General features: G+C 39.9%; 1 protein-coding gene across 2 annotated transcripts in view; it reads right to left on the bottom strand.

The window, feature by feature from the left end:
* IL1RAPL2 (interleukin 1 receptor accessory protein like 2) overlaps nt 1–22069 on the bottom strand; it is a 393067-nt gene that overhangs the window by 96143 nt on the left and 274855 nt on the right. For both annotated transcript variants that reach the window (XM_074882430.1, XM_074882431.1), the window contains exon 6: nt 16136–16210. In XM_074882430.1, coding sequence (XP_074738531.1) covers nt 16136–16210 — 75 coding nt within the window. The remainder of the gene's footprint in view (nt 1–16135; nt 16211–22069) is intronic.

The raw sequence follows: 22069 nt of genomic DNA, 5'->3' as shown, positions 1-22069 counted from the left end.
CTTTGTCCATCTCTTATGGACAACAGGAACAGCAGTGTTGAAAATTCCAAGCATCTGAAAGGTTTTGAGCACAAACCCCAAGTCCTCAAAGCCAAGCCCTACGATACCAGCAACTATACTTGCCACTTCCTGCAGTCTGGCTCACTCACTGGTAAAAGACAAATGCAAAATGATGTAAATCACCCAAATTCCCCTGGCTCAAAGGTTGTAAAGTTTCTAACCATACCTACATGTTTCATGATTTCCTTATATTCCTTAGGGATCATAAAGATGTAAGGGACCTGAGGATGGAAATCAGAAAAGCTTCAACTGGACCTATTGGAATGGGTCCTGAGGACGCAAAAATAATCAGAGGGCTGGAGCACCTCTCCTATGAGGACAGGCTGAGAGAGTTGGGGTTGTTCAGCCAGGAGAAGAGAAGGCTCTGGGGAGACCTTATAAAGGCCTTCCAGTACTTAAAGGGGGCTTATAAGAAAGATGGGGACAAACATTTTAGTAGGGCCTGTTGCCATAGGACAAGGGGTAATGGTTATAAACTAAAAGAGGGTAGATTTAGACTGGATATACAGAGGACATTTTTTATGATGAGGGTGGTGAAACACTGGAACAGGTTAACCAGGGAGATGGTAGATGCCCCATCCCTGGAAACATTCAAGGCCAGGTTGGACAGGGCTGTGAGGAACCTGATCTAGTTGAAGATGTCCCTGCTCACTGCACGGGAGTTGGACTAGATGACCTTTAAATATCCCTTCCAACACAAACTATTCTACAATTCTACAGTTTTGGGTGCTACAGACGATCACATCTCTCCAACCACACACACACTGATACATGCTAACAGCAAAGATCAGAAGCATACTTAAGAAGCAGACAAATGAAAGCCATTTTAATAATTTGATTATGGAATGTAAATTAACTGCAATTAAATGGTCTGCAGAAAATAGTGAGAGAGAAGATGATGTACACTGCCAAATTCATCAACACCTTGGGATTTTACCATGAGTCTCAATCTTTTTAAAATCTCCAGCTTCTTAAATCATAACACAATGGATACTGAACCAGGAAGGGTCTTGAGAGATCAGCTCACCCATCCCTAGCTCCCAAGGTTGGTCAACAATTAGTAAGCTAGCAACACCCAGCTCCATTTTTCTGCTGCCCCTCTGAGTAAATGATTACACAGGCTATTGTGTGGATAGTGAGATGTGGGATGGCCTGGAAAGCCAAAAATCCATTAACATGGGTACTATGGGATATACTGTGGGAAATGGAGAAGCTGGACAGTATTTTTCAAAGCGAAGTTCTAATGATGTACTTAGAGTGCAATCTACAGTTTCAAGAAACAAAAGACAAAAAAACCCCTTAAGTCTGATATGTCAGTCAGTTTTCTGATTTATAGATACCCAATTCATGGCTTCTGAAAGCTGATAATTCTGTGTATCCTAAAGAGCAGTGTGCACAGCCACACAATATTCTATACGATTAACCATGCTACTAAAATCAGCAATTACAAACCACCTTATCGCATTCAGTTCAGAGGTGGAGTGGTAGCAGGGTACACGTTGCAAACAGAGCTCTTGGTCTTGTTCCATCCTACATTAGATAAGTTCAGTGAGTACTGGAAGTACTGCAGCACGTTGTGAATGATGGATGAAATGAAAAATCTCTGCTCAGTGCACAGTGAGTAGCCAACTCCCTTCTGTGCTGCATCGCTTGCTTTCAAGGTACTTAATATGCAACTTTGGTGAGAGACATTCAGAAAATCCCAGTGAGCCCAGATGTCTCAAAAATAAAAATAGAACGTTGCAATTTTGTCCCAGGGCTTCAGTTGTTTTTATTCAATTTTAATTTTATTTTTGCCTACCTCTATCCAGTGACCTCCCTTGTCACGGTGCATTATGGATTCAAAACATAAACATCTACCACTGCTGGTTGCTCAGTTACAGAAGAGGTTTAAGGGTCTGGTTGCTTCATCTCTCAGTGAGCAGAGCTTGCACTGTATGAATACTTCTTTTTGAAAATGTAATGTAAGAATGAATAAGTGGTGAATAATCAGTTCCATCACATTTTTTAACCAGAGGCTGCAGAACGACATTGTCTTCCTAGCACTTTGGGTAGGTTGATTTCTACAGAACATAAATCAAACCACAAGCAGTTTGGACTGGCTTCTGCTGATCTGACTTACCATCATGTACAATCTGCTGGGCAGAACCACCATGGAGGATGAAAGATTTGGGAATTGTATCTTGTTAACAAGCAGCACAGGTTGGCTTACAACAATTTACACCAAAGTTTAAGTCATCCTTCACTTTTGCTGGGTTACAGATTTGCTTCTCCCTGGCTATATTATTACGCTGTTTCAGGTTATTGAATTGGGTAGATGGTCAGCTGCTTTACTGCTCCTGAAAGGTTAAAATTGCAAAAAATCTTGCTATTTTATTGCTTTGTCTCTCTAGCCCGTCATTCCTGCCTGCTTGTTTGTATCATCAATTTATTATTACCCGTAATAACTGCATAGCAGACAATATATTACTTATTACACACATGGGCAGAGGTCAGAAGAAGTTGCTTTTTTATTGTCTAAGTACAATGGCCTCTAGTTGTAACCCCATTAGGAATGTTTAATAAGAAAAGCAATAAAACAGTTTAATAACTGAATCCACTTCTACTGCATCTCTATAGTTCGTAGTGGGGCATGGAAGGAGGAAAAAAGGATTAGCTCTATCACCACTGTTTCTCCCGCTAGGCTGTTTCCTTCAAAGGAGAAGGCAGGATATTATTTAGAGATTACATAGTGTAATAGTTTTATTTACTCCTTTATTGGCACTGTAAGGCCCTACACACAGCAATACACCTTTATACACAGAATTTATTACTAGATCTGGAATTTCAATCTAAAGATACAAAATTTTCCTGACAAACAACAGTGAGTGCAGTAAGTCTTTACTGTTGCCCATATGCCAGGCTCTCGTCAAAACCCACAGGCAAACAGTGCAAGGCACATATTTAGAACACTGGAGATGTGTGATGCAAGGTTTGCATGGCTCAGCTGCCCAGGCTCCTTTTAGCTGACAAGGTGATGCTGACTGCCAGGTCTCAGGAAGGTGTTTCTGTTTCTCTCTCACTACCATCCAACCCCATTAAAAAGGTTTGGGCACTTTTCTGGAGTCAACATTAAAGTGATATCCACCGTGGGAATGCCCTGGGTGCTACACTGATCCATTACTATTTGCCATTCAGCCCATGTGGTATTTTAATAACACCCAGCTCTAAAAACGTATTTATTTTTATGTACATATCAAAGCCCTGACTGCTCTATTTGCTTGGGAGGGTGGGCTGAACTGTTCCAGCAGACTTTCTATTTTCCACCAATTCCTTCAAGAAGGATATTAAGGGTAGAGAGCAGAGCGGGTAATTCCCATCTTTGGGTGAAAAATGAGTCAGACTAGTTATGCAATAGAGGCTTTCACTGATTAAGAAGGATGCTATATTCAGGTAGACAACTGGCCAGAAACAGATGCTATTTGTGGGCATAACTGAGCATTAGCAAATTGGCTGTTTATTAAAACAGGTGTTTGTGGGGACTCACACGTCTGACACTGCAGATGTGGCATTCTGCTGAGAGACTGCGTTAGAGAACATCATTTTCCTTCCCAGTTACACTTACGCTTCAACTGCGTTGATGCAGGAACTAAATTAGATTCAACAGAGTCAGCATCGGCTTTGAAAACTGGTGATTTCAATCAGGGATATAGCAAGAAAATACAAGTTTTTACTCACGCCAGCTGTTCTGTTGCCCACTTTTGATCTCATAATCATTCATTATTGTCTGGTCAAAAAAAAACCTGTTTAAAAAAGTTTCTCTGGCTTCCATTAAAACAACAACAAAAAAACCCACCAAAAAACATCCCCCCCCAAATTCCCAAAGATCTAGACCAAATATACCCTATTCATACCATCAGAAACAGGAACACAAGAACAATGGCCTCACAGACTGAGATTTATCTGGTGTCAGAGCAGGAACACTACATTGTCACATGAGACCACACATCCTTTCCCACAGGAGAGATCACACTTACTGATACTTGAGTGCTAGGTCTGTTTAAAGTTTTCATCATTTTGATGACATTGGCAGCAGGCTGGGTTGATCAGATGTTCTGAGTTTAAATTACATTCTGACAATTGTTTTCTATTCTGAGTCAAAATGAAAAAATTCTTGAACTTCCAGTGACAAGATGATGTCATGCCCTTTTCCTGACCTGCTTCTACCCCAAATTAGTCTAAAAAAACCCCCAAACCACTTCATTTTGGAAGTTTACATCATTGCATTATTTATTTATAAGACATGCCACAGTGGCAGTAGTGTGTAATACCATGTCAAACATGTCAGGTTATGTCATTTTTTGACACAACAGAAGACAATAATTATTCCACATTTTTTGTAAATATTAATGATGGGTGCTTCTTCACACAAACACACACATCTTCTCTAGACAGAAGTACCTTTGGCTTGTCTTAGAACACCACGAACGATACTGGGCCCGGGTTTTAGCATCTCTGTTCATAATTCAGACCTTCAGCTACTCCCATTTGTCACTTAATCTTTGCTGTGCCAAAAGCTGACATACACCAAACTTCTGGTAACAGAGCTGCCTTAACATTTAAAGTGGTGTTTCTGAATATGATACATTTTTGAGATGGTTATATAGGATCACAGTATCACAATTCAAAAATATTAATTGCCACAGAAATTCCCCAAAGCTTTCTCAATCAAGAGATTTTTGTAATTTTAATTAATGTGGTCTTAGAAGCAAGATAAAAGGAAACTCTGAAGGGGATTTCGGTGCTTAAGATTGTAAGGTAAATAACTGTGGAACAGGAAACAAGACAGTGATACACACCCACATTTACAAGTTACTTACCGAGGAGCCTTACATCACACAGGAAAAAATGAATCTGCAAGGTCAGTTTTGCAGAAACATTGGTAAAACACCTCACTACACAGCTGGCACAGAATACTGTACAAGACAGGTGTGAACCAAGGACCTGATACAAAATTAGCACAGAAAACAAGATGCTTGCAAATTCCCAGGGAGGACTTATTGGTGTCTCTTCTTAAAAAAGCTATTCTAAAATAATCTAAGACAACCATATGTGCTATTATACTACACATTGCAATTTGCCTGTGGGTTTCCTGTATTTTGGGTTGGATTTTTTTTGTTTGTTTTTGTTTTTTTTTTTTTTTTTTACAGGCAAAACTATGGCTTATAACCCCCAAATGCTTGCTGAAAATGTAGGTGCTTGAAACCACAAATTTGTTTAACAGTCTTCTGACTGAATAGGTGTTTCGTAAAAGAGAGGTCAGGCTGTGAAGGGATGTGCTGCATTGTGGGATGCTGGGGTTTGAAATCCTGAAACTGAGAGAAGTAGTATGCTTGTCTGCATCTGAGGAACTGCTCAAACGCAACAGATCCCTTCTCGGAGGCAATGTGTCCACAGTGTGAAAAACAATTTGATATCTACATGCCACTCGCTTTGCCAGATGATATTTAGAAAAGCTAAACTGCAATCCTAAATAAAAGCGCTTGGTCAATGATCCTTAGTAAAGCGGATTTCTTATTGCATACAGTGCAGTCTCTACAACTTAGTTTCCAAAGTGAGTAAAGCATGAAAGGCAGATGAATTCAGATGAAATTAAACCACAAATATCCACTGCACTTACAAATGAAACCCTCTGCTTGCTCTATATGCGTTCACTTCATTGGGGCAAATGCTCAAATGTTCCAGCAAAGCGGTTTTCTGCCTGCAATATTTATTAATATCAACAATTTGAATGATAGGCTGCAGAATATTATCTATAAATTTGATTTCAAATTCATCAATGCAGATCAGGAAATCATTAAAAAGAGTTTACAGTAATGTAATCAGGAAACAGAAAGCTTGATTTGATCAGCCTGCCCAATCAAAGCAGCTCTACTTTTCAAATCCTGCATATTCAGGGCTTAGCAACAAACTATTCAAAAGAGTGTGTCAAGGCCAGAAGCATCTAGACAATGTATCCAAGGAAAGATCCACATGGACAATCTTCCCTTTCATAAAAAGAGACAAAATTCACAGAATACATTATTTGCTGTTATTTACTCAACTCACTAGCAGTGAAAAAGCATACTTAACACACCAGGGTTTTTTTAAAAATAAAAATTGCTGCATCTTAAGTATTTAAATTCTCAGTTCAAACCACCGAGCTTGATCAGAGAAATGTGGAAAACGCTTTGAGTTTGCAAGAATTAAGTAATACTTGACCAGTAAAGCAGTAGCACCATTTACAAAGTTCAGCACTGAGATTATAGCAGTGGCATACGCAGTTCGCTTACATTTCAGACTCTTCTAGATAAAAATGAAATTTACTTATGTCTTTTAATTAATGCAGTGTGCAAGACCATCACTGAAATTTGTATTTGAGCAATATAAAGCATTGCTCAAAGAATTAAGTGTTTAATCCTATGCTCCTCTGAACTGAAGTAACTACACTGTGCACCAAAGAAATCTTGGTGGATGTTTTCACGACTAATCATATTCATTTGTTCATGGGACTAGGGCCAAGCATGTTAAAACTGATATGCTTCCCATATAGTATAAGCAGATAACAAAAACATACTCAGTACTAGAAAGTTACACTCATCATTTACTGTGAGGCTGGTTTGTTAAACTAAAACTGTGTGGTAGAAACCAGTGCCTGTGCTGCCTTTCCACAACTTACTGCTTTCTATATTTTTATTTTTCAGCTGATTAGGGTTATTGAGAAGTCATGTAACATGTCTTCAGCAGGTAATAATAAAGGTATCTCTTAATTTCAAGAAAATCTTGCTTTGACTCTCTTTCATTTGGTCTTCATTGGACTGAAACGTCTAACATGAGTACAGTAAATCAACCTAGTTTTAATGGTCAAAGTTCAATTACCTAATACAAGCTATTTGTTTCTGTAGGATAGAGACAAACACAAGGGTACTGAGGATGAAGTTAAGAGGAACATCTATCAAACATGGATTAAATGAAGCAAAGATTTGGCGAGTACAATTCCATCTCATTTCTTTTGAAGGACGATGACAATTTTGATTTTCACTGCCTCTAAGATCATAACATTGCAATATTGAAATTTTAAGAAATAAAAATTGTACCATCAGTCTTCATTTTCCACACTGTTGCCTTTGGAACAGATTACAAAGTACAATTTTCTATTATTTTTCAGTGAAGAAGGAAAAATCATGAGAACAGTTAGTCTAGATTTTAATCTTCACTGCCTGCTGAACAACGGCGCCGTGATGCATGACCCTGACCTTTTGCAGCCCGGTATATTTTGACTGTTTGCCCACTCGGCTCCATCCCTACATTTTAGTGAGGCCGTAAACAAGAGATGTGGAATGGCATGCCCAGCAAATCACAGAATGCTGAAAAGGTCAAAATAGTAGTGCCGAATGTTTCTACTCTGTAATTTACAGAATATATGAGGCATTCACAGCCTAATAACTCATTCATATGACAAACACTGAGAGAGAATGTAAAACAGCAGAACGTGAATTCCTTCCAGTGACAGTGTTTCTAAGAAGCACGGAAAATGGTGCAAACTTTGCCTTGTGATCATTTTTTCTAGAACATTAATATTGCCTGACTTTCAATGCACAATAACATACGTCTTTGGACTGTGCAGTCAAATGTCTCTGTGTTTGCAGCCAGGCTCAGAACCCAAAAGGCAAGGTCCCTGAGGAAAAAATCCTGGTCAAAGCCTTCCCCATCTGTACTCTTCCTTGTCCTTCTCAGAGCACTTGCCCAATACAAGGAGATTTTATTGTCACAACATTCCTGGAAACTAGAAACATACTATTCTCACTTTAAAAGAGGACAGAGTCCTGGCCAAGGCCAGGAGAACTATAGCAGAACAAAAAAACCCCACAGCTCTTATCAACAGCCCTAATCCCCTGCTCTCCACTAAGACCATCTTTTCTACTTTCTGTCCCATGGACTGAACTTCATTTTTGCAGAAACAAACTTGTGCCCATTTCTCAGACACAAGACAAATGCAGTAAATCTAGAAACCAAACAAAAGATCCTTTAGCCAAGTTCAGCAAAGCTGCATGCCTGTTCAGGTTAAGTGATGGTTATAGTTGTTAATGGCAGCTTAGTCCTAGCAAAGGTGCACGACCTGAACACCCCCACGCAATGGTCACCACTTTCAGAGAAAGTTTTACTGGTGCAAGATGATTTGAGGCATTCCTCAATAATCATAAGTTAGCTAATGCTCTTGGATGAATTCCACTGAACAACCGTAAGCCAGGACACAGTGGAGTGTTTCTTCTTTACTATTTTGTTGTAATAAAAAGAACACAACAGATTTATCTAAAGTATTGCTGTTTCAAACCTAACTGCAAGGGTATCTATCTGACATCTATTCATCAATTTTTTCTATAAAGAGTGTCATTTGTCCTCAGAGTATATATAAGCTTGATGTAATGACCACTGAAATCAACATAAGCAATAAATAGTTTATAGAAGTACAAAAGAAAAATTTGGAAGGTGCCAAATCTTCCTTTCTGACATCTGTGTCAATCTCACAGATCCCAATGGATGTAAAAACCACGGATCAGCAGCCAGGTTTTGGCTGTATCTTTCCAAGTCTGTTAAAAGAAAAGAAAGAAGTGTGCCAATAAACTGTTCTCTGCTTCACAGATGTAATTCTGGATTAACCATACAGAAGGCATAACAACTGTGGATTTACACCAGCCGAACAACAGATCCCAGCCTCAAATCTCTGAAGTACAGCATTTCACCATTATCCCTGAGAGAAGCAGGGATATTAACAACATACCAAATTAGCATCAAGGCATTAGTGGTAATACACTTAGGGTATTTAGGGAACTACTTCTAAACCTAAATGTCAGACAATTTGTCTCTAATATTCCCTGCAGATCAGTACAAAATGATTGTAATAGATGCAAATCCTGCCTCCTTTCATACAGGCACATATGGCTGAAATAGCTGTGGAACTGTGTCCCTTGTGCTGAAGAGAAAGGCAAATCCTAAAAAATACACACCCGGTTTCTCTTCATTTCCTAGTGAAAATTGCTCCTTCATGTATTTCTGTGCAGGGACATGAAGCTTTTGGTATTACAGTCTGCACTGCTGGGAGGAAATTATTTTCCAGCACTGAGTCCGGAGTAATTTACACAGCAAGTCTGTAACCTCCTGAAGGAAAGGGAATAGTGTATGAGGTTTGGACTCCTGCGGGAAGAAAGGGGATCTCCCAGCTTATCTGTGGGAAGAGGTGGGTGCAGTGGAAAGCCCTGGATGGCTGGAAGAAGATGTGGAGAGACAACAGTGAGGGTACCAGCTTGCTCCTTCAGACAGCCACAGTGCATGGGGAACATAGCTGTGAGATGAAGGTGCAGCATGGGGAGAACTGGGGACGGAGGAATCAAATTTTTGCTGGTGTTGGGGTGGAGGGGACACTAACCGCATGCCTTCTCTGCCTTAGTCACACCTCCCCTCTGCCCTGCCATTCAGCACACACAGACCTAGACCCCTGGTATGGGGGTCAGGGTTACTCCACCCGGACAGAATAAGGCAGTAGAATATGAGTTGGAGCAAGACTGTCACCCATCCCACACTCAGGCCTTGCACAAGGACAGAGCAATTGAGTCTCTATGGACAACTTTCAGTCTCCTCTCTGTAGGGCATTCAATGCATGACTTAACCACTTGGATGGGGCACCATAAGCCACTACTCCACTTAAAGTACTATTAGGTTTAATAATATTTACAGACTATATTACAGGAGTAATATTTACATACTCTGACAGGAAAAGGAGTTGTATCTTGAAAAGTCAGATTTGACAGAAAAAAATTGTATTGCTGATTGTTACTGTATTTCCCAACCAGTAGAAATAGTGTACATATAGGTAATATCATCTCCTATCAAGGCTGGTTTTTATAAGGCTCTGGTTTCATATGCTTATGATCTTGTACTGATTGATCTGCTAAGTGAAATCAAAGCTGAGATATTAGTTAATTATAGTAATTAGATCTTTTTAATTTTGGAAGACAGGAAGGGGGAAGGATCTACATCAAAAATGTCAGGCATTCTCACAGAATGGATAGAGAGAATGGGGGAAAAATGATATTTCCTTCCTTCCGTCCAGCTTCTTTTCATCCTAAGAGAAGGGACATCCAATCTGATAGACAATAGTCTCTCTACAAGACGTTCCCAGGAAAATCCTCCAGAGTCTAACCAGGCTATAAGCTCTCAGAAGAGTCAGTCTGAACGTGCTCTGTGGTGACTTGGGCATCAGCTGTGGAAGCCCAGCACGCTTCTGTGCTCACATGTTGCTCCCACTGGGCTCTGAGAACTCCTTGCAAATGTGTATTTGGGCTGCCACCACATTTCATACAGAGTGGCAAGAGCTCCAAATCTCAACAGAAAAAGCAGGGAGAAAATAAAAAATTTAAAAAAAACCCAACCAAAAACCTGCAGCTCTATCTCCTCCTTGCCCTCTAAGCTTTAATTTTATCCTCCTCAGACATCTCTTCTCGGTCTCAGCTTCATCTTTCTCTCAATTCACCCTCTTTGCTCACTCAGGGTCCATTTGGGTCAGATCACCTCTGATTCCTCAAAGTTCATCTCTTCTGTGCTGCCCCAGCTGAGCAGAAGGAGCAGGAGCAGCACAGGACAGAGGGCTACTGCCCTCACAGGTGCAAAACTCTGGATTTGGCCCAGCTCACAGAAACCCAGATCTCCATCTGAGAGCCCCTGCCAAGCCCTAGGCTGGAGAATGCCTGGTGGGAGCTGAGGGAAGGAAAGGCAGAAGGACAGCATGTAGCTACCAACATCTAAGATACCTGTTTTTCATATGTACCTGCTACATTCCTGAGTAGTTGTTATATGTGATCATTTAATCAAAGAGCTAATCAAAAGGCACACGCGCAACGCTCAGAGACCTGACCATGGGAGGGTATCAGTGCTCTTTTCACACTGCAAACACACTAAAGAGAATTCCTTCCCAAATTCACTTTCAAATCACTTGCTCTTTTTTAATTACTTTACAATTCAAAATTTCTATATTGTTTTTTGACTAAGATCACCATCCTATTCAACTAAGATGTTTATCAAATACTTGTATATTTAAATATGAAGAAAGCATGATTTAACCAGCAAATCAGTAATGACAGACACTGCTAGATTGTCTTGAATAGACAGGCTTGGTATGAAATGGATGTCTCTGAAAGATCTTGCAGATTTTTAAAAAAATCATTATTATTTATTAAGAAGAGAAGTAGGGTCTCAATGAAAATTAAGACTGTGGACAGTGAATGTAGTATCTTAAAAGTATCAGCAAATGCACGGATTTTCACTTCCCAAATGACTCTTTCCAGCCAGTGCTTCAAACAGAAAGGACCTTTTTTTAAAAAAAACTATTTTAATTCTATTCCCATACCTGTCAGCAGATGTAACTTTGTATATTCCCTTGCACTTGTTTTAGAGTAGCTCTATTGATCTGCTTAATAACTAGTCCCAAGGAATTGCACTGTTAAATCTTCTAGAAACAAAATCTTTCTGAACAGGTCAGCTATTAGGAAAAATGAGAATCCTCATAAACTATGTGTTTTCTTTCCTCAGCATCTTTAGAAGCAGAGAAACTATCATGACAAAAGTGAGTTAAACCCCTTGACATTTTCCCTGTTCAGTAAATGAATTAACATAGATGTTTCTTGTTTTGTTTTCTAAGACTCCTGCTACATGTCTTAAGTAAATGCCTGAAAACAAAACCAGTGCACAGTTGAAAAGCAAATGATACATAAAGGATATATTCAATTAATATAGACACAGACACGCAAACATTCATTCCAGTCTCAACTAACTTATTCATAAGGAAAAGACTAACTTAACATTGCAGTCACTGTAATACATGGTACAGAATTAACAGACTTAGCTTCTATTTTGATATTGCATTTTTAGCTTTTTTGATACTCTGGGGACACACAAGTGTAAAACAGCAGCCATGGTGCAAGCTAGATGACTCTGGGAGCTGCTTATACATAGACTAGCTAGATATAGCTCCTACAAGATCCTTACAGATCCTTGTCCAGTCAAGAATCAGCAAAGCGCAGCTGTGCTTCCTCTCTTCCACAGACACTTATGCCCCTGACACGCTGCTTTTACACCAGCTGAGAGCTGGTAGTGCAATAACTCACAGATACCTATGTCAGATTTTGGCTCTTTGGTGCTACCAGAATTGTGCAAAGGAGCTAGTTCAGAGAAAAAACCTACTCTGTAATCATGTAATCAAACCACAAAGGACTGGTTATCTTTCTTTCCATGTTCTCAAAGCACTAAGAGTGAGCAAAGTTAGCTGGAAAAGAATTTTTTTTAAAAATTAAGAAATCAGCAGAGTGATGTACCAACATGTCATCTTAAGACTTTCAGCACAGCATGCTCCACTTACTGTCAGAACAGCTGTATATGAAAATAGATAATAGATCTTTAAAACTTACTGCACCACAGCCTCAAGACTCCTGACTGAGGTTTTGATCTTTACTTTTCTAAATCACATACGGAGTTCTCTAACCTCAGGGATTTGGTATGAACAATCCATACACATGCTTAGGTTTAGATGGTCAATCAAAGCAACAGCAAGTACCTGCTTTAAAAAAGGGGTCTTTGAACAACTACTTTGAATCACCATGGCATAAGCTTTAATAAATTCACATTCAGAGCTTTACGTGGCAGACAGTCACATTTTACAAATGGAGTTTATAGGAGTACAGAGTTACAGCACAAAACTCTTCAAATACAATCTTAAGGGCCTTCTGCTAAAGCCACACTATCTCCTGGGCCGAAGACCTATATGTAACTTTGGCTCATACTATCAAGTTTGATTTTAATGTCATGAAGACAACTTGGGGATATCTTTTTTCAGGAAGAACACGATATTAATGTCATATATTTGGAAAAGCATATACTGTATAGTACAAGTAAACATTATTTGTTAAAACCAAGATATAATAAGATTAAATGTGCTGTATACTATTCAACCAAGAACTACTAGTACACTGACCCCACTACAAAGAGCTAAAAAACAAATAAAAAGGCATTTCTTAGTTTTGTTTTTATGAAAAAGCATCAAATTAACAATAAAAAAAGATTCTGTCATTATTTTCTAGGTCAGTCCAGAGATGAAGTGACTATCTGACCCGGTAAAGCATCTGAGACAGTGAAATTGGTTTGGACTATTTCTCTAGTCCTATGGGATGCTCTTTCGTCCTCCTGTCAATCCTCCTCTCTCTGGCTCTGTTTCTCCAGCACAAGCAAATACAAAAAACAAGAAAGTTTCTACTTCTCACTAACCTTGATGGGGTTGGTTTTGATCTCTGTCACATTGCAAAGGAAAATGGAAAAAGCAAGAAGTACATTCACACTCCTGAAGAAGAACAAGGCAGGCTCTGGACCACGTTTGAAGCCTGAAAGAACTCTTTTATTCACTGTCAATAAGAATTGTGCAACCTATTTTCACTTGATTCTTCTTATAAAAGCTGAAAGCCAGAATGTGAATACTGAAGTCTGCAGCTGGGTCAAATAAGCTGCTAAATAGTTAAGCCACTGCCTAGAGTTCTAGGAAGATTTTGCATTGCATTGTGCTAATCATTAAGGATAAAGATAGTAAATAATTATTAATCTCCTCTGCTTATAAAGACAGATATTTCTTTAAAGATTAGTTTTCCAATAGAAATCTAAACTAATCTCTGCAGAACAAGTAGCTGGATTAAACTCCATTTCTTTTGTAGTTTAGTAGCACATTCATACTTGCACAACCGCTGAAAAAGCAGGCATACTGGGTGACTTGACTCCATGGGCTAAAGGCCCTGTAAAACACAGAAACTTTGCTTTAACTTCTAATAACGTACTGAAGAAAGTCACTTGTTCAAAACTCCTAGGAGCTTAACAAGATTTCAAAAAAGTATTCCAGCAGATGACCTTACATACAACTTTCTCCTCCATTACTTGCTGCAATCCAATAATTCACTTTCCTGCAAAGCTCTAGTACATAGTGAGGGTCTGCAGCGTATTGCAAAGGTCAGCACAGCCTCCCAGCCCAAAGCCGCAGGTGGCCTCCACAAGATGAAGGTGGTCCCTGAGAATTTTCTAGCTCTATCTGCCATTTAAAATCCAGAGGGAAATCAATTAACTTCATTGTATGTTAAAGAAATAAGTTTAGGTCCCTCATAAGCATTAATCTTTTACACATAATATGAATATGGTTTAGTGGCAATAACCAAACCCATTAACATATCAGAAAAAAAAAGCACCATATGTAAATTCCCTGATCTTAGGGGACAACTGATGGATTACATTCCAGCATATAAAGATGCAAGATTTATATTTCCCTCTAGAGATATTCCAAAATCCTATTACTGAGCCATATCTCCAAGGATAGGAGGGGGTTTGTTTGTTTTTATTTTTTTTAATCAAACCTCTTTTTAATCAGTCAGAACAAAATGTTTTCATGGAGAAAAAAAAAAAAAAGAAGAAATTCAGTGCAAAAACAACAGAGTCCTGATGGAACAGGGGAACTTGGAAGAGAAAATGAAGATGGAATAAAAATGCAGGAAACAAAGATGTGTGCTCTTTGATTGCCTTTATTACACAGATGTATGCAGGGACAGTTTGCTCCCAAAGGAAATCATTAGAAAGTTGACTTTTAAGAAGCTGGACCAGGAGACTGAATTCAGCCTTTTGGGCTTATCCAAACTTCAGTGACTGTGTTTTGCTGTTAATTCTGGTGGGCTTTTGACTATGGCTTCAGACTAATTTTGTGTTTTCCCCTTTTAGGGCCAATTTCTGCTCAGTTACAGACATGTGAGTTCTGTGGAGGGGAACCTGAATATGCACATATGCTCCCGTCTGCAGAATTCATCTGGCACTGGCTGCTTCCCAGATCCACTGCTGTCTTCCCTGTGCAAGCCCTTACAGACTCCCGAGTCAGTCCAGGTACATGAGAAAAAGATGATCTTTAAGATTAGCGAAGGTCACAAATGATTCGTATTCTCACCACGATTCAACAACCACATTCAAGAATTCAAGCCCCATTTTAAAATACTTCATAGCATCTTAAGTGCTTCACTGAAATTGTTAGGCACCTGGTTTAAAAACAAGGATGTGCCTTTGTACTCAGCTCAAGTAGGACCCTGTAAGGTTTCACAACAAACAGCTTTACTGCAATGTTATCAGACCATTTAAAATGTTTCATTCTGACCCTGCTTGCCTTTAAACGCCATTCCACCACTGAATCCCAGTCAGCTTTAGTATAAAAGGAAGAAGAGAGTCAAGCTCAAGAAGAAGGAAAAATGTCACAGCTTCAACACAGTGAATAATCCACATCTGCAAGACATCTCTTGTAATTTAAGATCATGGCACTACAGTCCTCAACAGCAACTCCAATTCTGCCTCTCAAAATTAGAAGTCTATTTTCAAGTCACTGAAAAAAAAATCTGGAACTTCAAAGCCGAGCAGTTCTTTCAGCACCAAGATGCCCCACAGTTCCCCAAACTGAGCAGAACTCTCTAACATCAGTTTCTCAACATGAGAGAAAATACAGGCTGCCAGCTGAGATTTGGAGATGTGCATTCACAGAAGAATATATAACAGGAGTGAGAAAAGCATACAAGCATTTCAGTCAAAAGCCCTTTCTGGTAAGCATTCAGAACAACCTGAAAATGCACTGTTTTACACTAACTTTTAAAGGAATCAGCACTTCTTTTATGAGAATATTTGTCTTACAGTGAACATCAACTGATCAATACAGCACCAATGTAGACATATATTACCCTATCAATCATATGTTAAAAAGAGCAGCAGCACTTTATACTTAATACCCAGTGTAACCAATTAATACTGCCATCCCCTGATGTTACACAAGTTCATTCCCTTAAACTGCCACGGCAGTAAATTCTACAGTTATAAATGAGAAGCTGCAAATTGATTTATTTGCATGTAATAACAGTACCACTAAACCTTTCCTACCATTTTCAATTTTTCCCATCTGCTACCAGAGTGGAAGTTTAGGATCTATTATTCCCAGAAGGGGACTTACCCAGCTGGACATCTATAACAGTTGGCTGGTTCTCCATGGGGAACAATGGCTTTGGAGGTTTGTCTGTGAGTAAAGCTAGAAAAGAAAATGAGAAGATGTAATGGAAAAATTGAGACCACTGACTGCAAAAGAAAAGCTCTGTCATGTAAGCAATCAAATGTTTGTACACTTGATGGCATGTAAACATTTATTACATAATACGGCTGTTACACTGCCAACACATTACCACTTTTCTTGTGGCTGCGGTGGCCCGCTGATTCAACAGAAATAAGGTATTTAAAGAATTACATTTTTAAAACAAAGCAGTAAAACACTTTTAATCTACATATAACTAGGTCAAGCATTTTAGATCCTCACCTTGCAAAGTTAACACAATTAATTTGAAATGCCAACCAAATCTATTTCAGTGTGACCAGTCCCAAGATGTCTTTATGCTTGCCCAAAACAGTATTTAGATGCTCAAAGAAAACTTGCACATAATTTTGTCTGATGAAGCCCAGCAGCTTCACACCTAGCCTACAGTCCCACCCAACCTGGTGGGGCACCTGGACCCTCTTCTCAGACCTTAATGGGGACCCTGCCCTCTGCTATACAGACATATCTCCACCTGAGAGCAGGAAACAATACCCCAGCCTGGCCCTACCAGGGGAGTGCAGAGTCCAGGGAGGACACTCAGGCACAGCCAGTACTGTTGCTGCAAAGTGCAGCTACGGATACTGGCTTCCTGACCCGCACTGAGAGCTTAGTGCCAGACAGTGCAAATAAGTTTTGTAACTTAGGGCTAGCTTGAAATAAATGACTGAGTATTCCTGGAGATGGGGAGAACTGTTTTTACTCCAATACAGCATCTTGCACCACATGAAATTAAACATTTCAAAATTACTTCCAAACTTTTCCAGTTAAAATTAATCACCTGAAATTATTTGTTCTGAGTTTGTAAAACAAATTTGCATTTTTGCAATAAAAGACTACGGTAAAATTGCCCTGAGCTCCTCAGAAACCTCAGCGCTCACTGAAACGAGCCTACCCAGAGGTTTGGTAGCTCAAGCTGAGAGTTGCCCATGGCTGGGGCAGCAGGTCTCCCTGAACCAAGCAGAGGGAGCTCAAGCTCTTCAAGCTCCTGGCCTAGGCTCCCACCTCAGCCTGAGCCATTGACCTGCTGGGAGGACATCTCTCCCCATCTGCTTCAGCAGCAGTCAGTGGTTCAACACACCTTCCCTAGGGCTGAGTGGCTGAAGCAGAGGTGCAGCAGTCACACCTTTCACTAATGTGGCTCTGATAACCAGCTATCAAGTGACAGCTGTGTAAAATTGGAGGTAGCTGAATTATTCTGCTACAAAAAATAAAAAATCATCAACCTACAAAACATTTTTACATCCTACAGAAAATGACAAGATATTAATCTACAAAAAATGACAGGTATTAAAGAAATACCTGTTTGATTCTGCTTTAGAGTTGACATTATTTTTTAAACTCCTTAAGAAGTGATTGTCAGCACAATCCACTTCCCCAGTTCCATTTAAATGAAAATGGGGTTCCTTCCACTGATGCTACAGCCATGCTTTGCTTATCACAAAACAGGCATTTCGGTAACAACTCAGCAGCCAAGATTTCAGATCAAAACCACGTGTGTTTGTAAGAAAAACTCCTTGTGCAATTTACCCACAAGGACAACACAGGAATCTCTGAAGTGATTTAAACAGCATGTTATTAAGACTAAAGCCACAAACAGAACTCATAATGAAAGATAAATGGGAAATTCTGTTAACGAGAATTCAGCAGAATTCAGAAATGCTCATCCAATGCAAAGTCACAAACAAGACTGACCCAGAAGCAACATCAAGGCTACCTGTACAATTGTATTATTTGGGGATTAGCCTGTAAGTAGAAAATTTCTGGCAGAAACAAATAATTAACTTACTGTGCTAATGCACTTAAGACATCCAAATGTCATTAGAGAATAAGACGAAAGTACTGCCAAACCCATATGTGTAAGTACAGTCTAACTACTTGCTTTTGAAGGAATTTCAATCCTAACCAAAGCTGAAAACTTCTAAGTAGGAGTTTTGGGCATCAAACCCAAGGGACTTTGGAACACATTCCACTGATGATTTTTAAAGCAACACATGCTTTTAAATTGCTAAAAGCTTTTGATTTGCTCTTCGTCATAAAAGCCCATTGCATCCAAGGGGAAATGGATAACTATTTCTCCAGCTTCTCCACAAATCCCACCCTAATTCAAACAGCATGTTTCTCACTTGAAGGCCATACCTGCTTCAAGCAAAGCTCATTCCCAACACTCCAAGAAAAAAGTAACATTCTTCAGGAAAACCCAATACACTGATAGCCAGAACATTTGGTAAGGGGAAACATGAGAATACATTTTCACTGCTGACATTTTTCTGTTCAACACGTGTAAGAGCTCTGCTTTTCTTATACTCTAATTCCTCACATGAAGAAGCCCTGTCAATAAATAATAAGTTAGCAAGAAGCAAAAGCCACTAGACTAGAATTACATTAGTTGAACCGTAACCTGCTGCCAGCTATAAGGACCTCTTCATAGGTATTGCTTGCCATTTTCTCTCAACTCATCACAGAAAATTAGAGGTAGTATTGTCTGGCTCTGGCACCTGCTGAGGAGGAACCTCCTCACTAGAGTCACAACCTGACAATATTGCTTTTCTGCAATTTTGGTTTTGGTTTCTTTATTGTTTTTTATATGGTCTAGGCAGACTTCCTTAGAACGCCTGCTGGAAGGAGAAAGGAAAAGGAAGTACTACGAAAGTATTAAAAATTTAACCATGTTGTTAACTGCCTCTGTGCAACTGAGGTCCGTAACTTCCTAAAAGATTGAGCCAAAAATCTCTAGAAAAGGTGTTCTGGCCTAGGAAGTGAACAATTCAGACTTCTTAGGGAGGCAACTTGTTGGCCTGTAAATACAGGAGCACCCCAGATGCTCTGCACAGAGAGAAGAGAATGACTACTGCCAGAGACATGCAGCTATTTGCTGCAACTTCCACATGGGCCTGCTGAAAAATGTGCTGGAGGGAGTGGAAAGATCACAGTGGCTGCAAAGGGTTTGGGGGATTTAACCCTAGTACTAACAGAATCAAGCCCTTTGTCCAGACTAGCAACACTCTTACCAACCCTTTACAGGACTCCTTCAGGAGACTTCAGGGCATATTTAAAGCTCAGCACACACTAAGACCTTGTAAGTAAAGGCTGAAATGGAGAAAGATATCAGCTTGAGAACACAATTTTAAACAACTTGATATACTAGGTAAATTTTGGTTTGTGTGGAAATTTAACTGGGGGGGGGGGGGGTGTGTGTGCTAACCCCACAAAACCTTGCAGCCTAGTTGAGTGTTGTCCCTTCTACTTTGTGAAGAGCCTCAACAGATTTTCACTTTCTGATATATTATGAACACTTTTTTCCTTAGCTTTTTTCCTTAGTTTTTCAAGGCTTTTGTTGCTACCTTTAGACTTTTCTTGTATTGTTTTTCATCTGTGGTACTAAACCGTGCATTGTAGGATGTGGAGGAAGGTTGCTGGGGTAGCTGCATCCATGCTGTGCCAGCATGCTCAGGCTTTCCTCTCTTAATGTACTTTTTATATCTGATTCCCACCTGCACCCCTTGTAAACCCATCTGACGAGGGCTTCCTCCCATTTCCCTTAGCTTTACTTGCAGTCTTTGGATGTTTTCTAAATGTGCTCCTGCGTGTCACATTTTAAATAGTTATATTTTGCCATATTGTTCTTGGAGAGTAATCATTATAATGAACCGGCAGCCTGTCAGAGCTCTTTATGTAGGAACTGAAATGGCCCAAAGGGATTCTGAGTCTAGAAGGCAATGAACTGCTGGCTCTTCAATGTCATCTGTGTTTACAGAAAACAAAAGCCATTCTTATTTTAGAGGTCAGACATCAGATCACTTATTCACCTTATGAAATTCACTTTTAGTCCTTCTTAAATAGTAAGGCAGTACAAAATACTCTCAGCTTCGAGGGATTCTAATCTTTCATGATCTCTGTACTTGACAGAAGTCCATAAACAACCTTTATTCAAACGCTCATTCCGCTAAAAGAAGTTTCTTTAATTCTCAGAACAGTTTTATAGATGTGCGGCACTCTGATTTCCAGCCTTGCTAGAAGGGGAAGCAGAACAAAAAATTAATGCTGTTACTATATCAACATATCTAACAGTATTATGCATTCTCATCTAACTCTTATTTCACCTCCCACAAAGCCACTTTAAATTAAAACAACTACATACACTGCAAACACTCTTCCTATTATTAAAGGTACAGCAGCACTTCTGCAAAGAAATATGCATATACCTCATTAACTCTCATAGGAAAAACTTGGATAGGGCTATCTACTTTTTTTTTTTTTTCCCCAGACCCTTGGAACACGCCATGCCCCTGGGCTGCTCTGAGCAGCAATACTTACATGGTGAAGCCACCAGAACAAGGATGATGTCGGTTCCCCAAAGCAACAATTCCTGCAGCCACAAAAACAGACCTACCTTTGCAAGATACAAGGTCTGACAATGCAGCACACTAAGGGGATTCCTTGCCTTTACTTGCTGTTCTAGAATTTCATCCTGTGAACAGGCTGGGACAGATATGTCTGCATTTGTTTATGCAAGCATCAGCTGATACAGTACACTACTGAATTAAGACTGAGAGGAGGGCTCATGCAGGGCTTCTGTGCTTTGTGCCAGGGTAACACCAGGCGACCTGGGGCATCGCTCGAAGTCACAGGTGCTAGATGACAAGCTGCAAAGACATTTCTTTACCCAGAGGCACCTGGCAATGCATGTGCCTCCCATAGGAGACTGGTGGACATGGCCAGAGGCTGTTTAGCAGCCAGACTGCTAGATGGCTGCTTAAAGTGCTCTTTCCTTCTGTTTTTATATTCTCCCCCATTAGAAAGCAATACACAAACTTTAAAACAATAATCAATGGCTGTGGTTGTAGCAACAATTGTCATGGGTTTTTTCCAGAAGAGATTTAAAGGCACAGTGTTGTACAAATCAATACACCGTTAGGTCCTCTACAACTGTTCATCCAGGTGCATTTTCTTTCCCAGAACATATGATACTTTTATTCTCTTTTTTCACATGCATAGGGAATATACTGTTCCAGAAGAAGTGCCTCAGAAAAGCAGAGAAGAGACCTGCAAAAGATACGGTCTCTCCAATTAGTTACACAGTGATCTTTATAAGACAAGGAAGAGCATGACTTTCTGCACAGGGCAATGTCTATCTACCCACAGGACCAACTGAAGAAGAAAACAGCCTTGAAGCTTCTGCTTCTAAGTGCCAATGCAGCGTAAGAGCCTAGAGGCTCATTTTTTCCCATCACAGCCTTACTGTTCCAGAAATCTCTCATTCCGTATCCAAACATGTATCTGACACATTAATGAGTTCTCTTGAAAAAGCACAAAGCAGTTGAAAACAAACAGCCTTAGGATATCATTACTTAGGGATAAGCAATGATAACCAGCTAAAAAGCTCCCAGGCATCTCAGTAAGCACCAGTTCCTTCACAGTTTGCTATCTGACACAGCTCTGTTTCCCTACACTATTTCCTACCTCCCCTCTGCAGCCGCCTCACAGTACTCTCCCCACTCCAGTCAGACTTCTTTTACGGCAACCACAGTGAGAGACAGACAGCCCAAGCTGTTGCTACAATGAACACAAACTCTCTTACTGCAATTTTTGAGTGGTTCAGCTAAACACAACTTCTGAAATTAATGCAGATCAGCTTCTCCTGTGCCATGCAAAGGCATGCTCTAATCCAACAGGCATCACCTGTGCTCCAAGAACCTGAATTGCTGCCAGTGTGAAGCCAGCCAGCACCAGGGTCATGCACTGAAATCCAGCTGCTTATGATCTGAGGGGCCTCTTTCTTGTGACTCAGCACAGCTGGAG

This window comes from Strix uralensis, chromosome 13, assembly GCF_047716275.1.
Source record: "Strix uralensis isolate ZFMK-TIS-50842 chromosome 13, bStrUra1, whole genome shotgun sequence".
Classification (NCBI taxonomy): Eukaryota; Metazoa; Chordata; class Aves; order Strigiformes; family Strigidae; genus Strix; species Strix uralensis.
The sequence above is the reverse complement of the archived record's forward strand: the minus strand, read 5'-3'. Positions and strand labels throughout refer to the sequence as shown.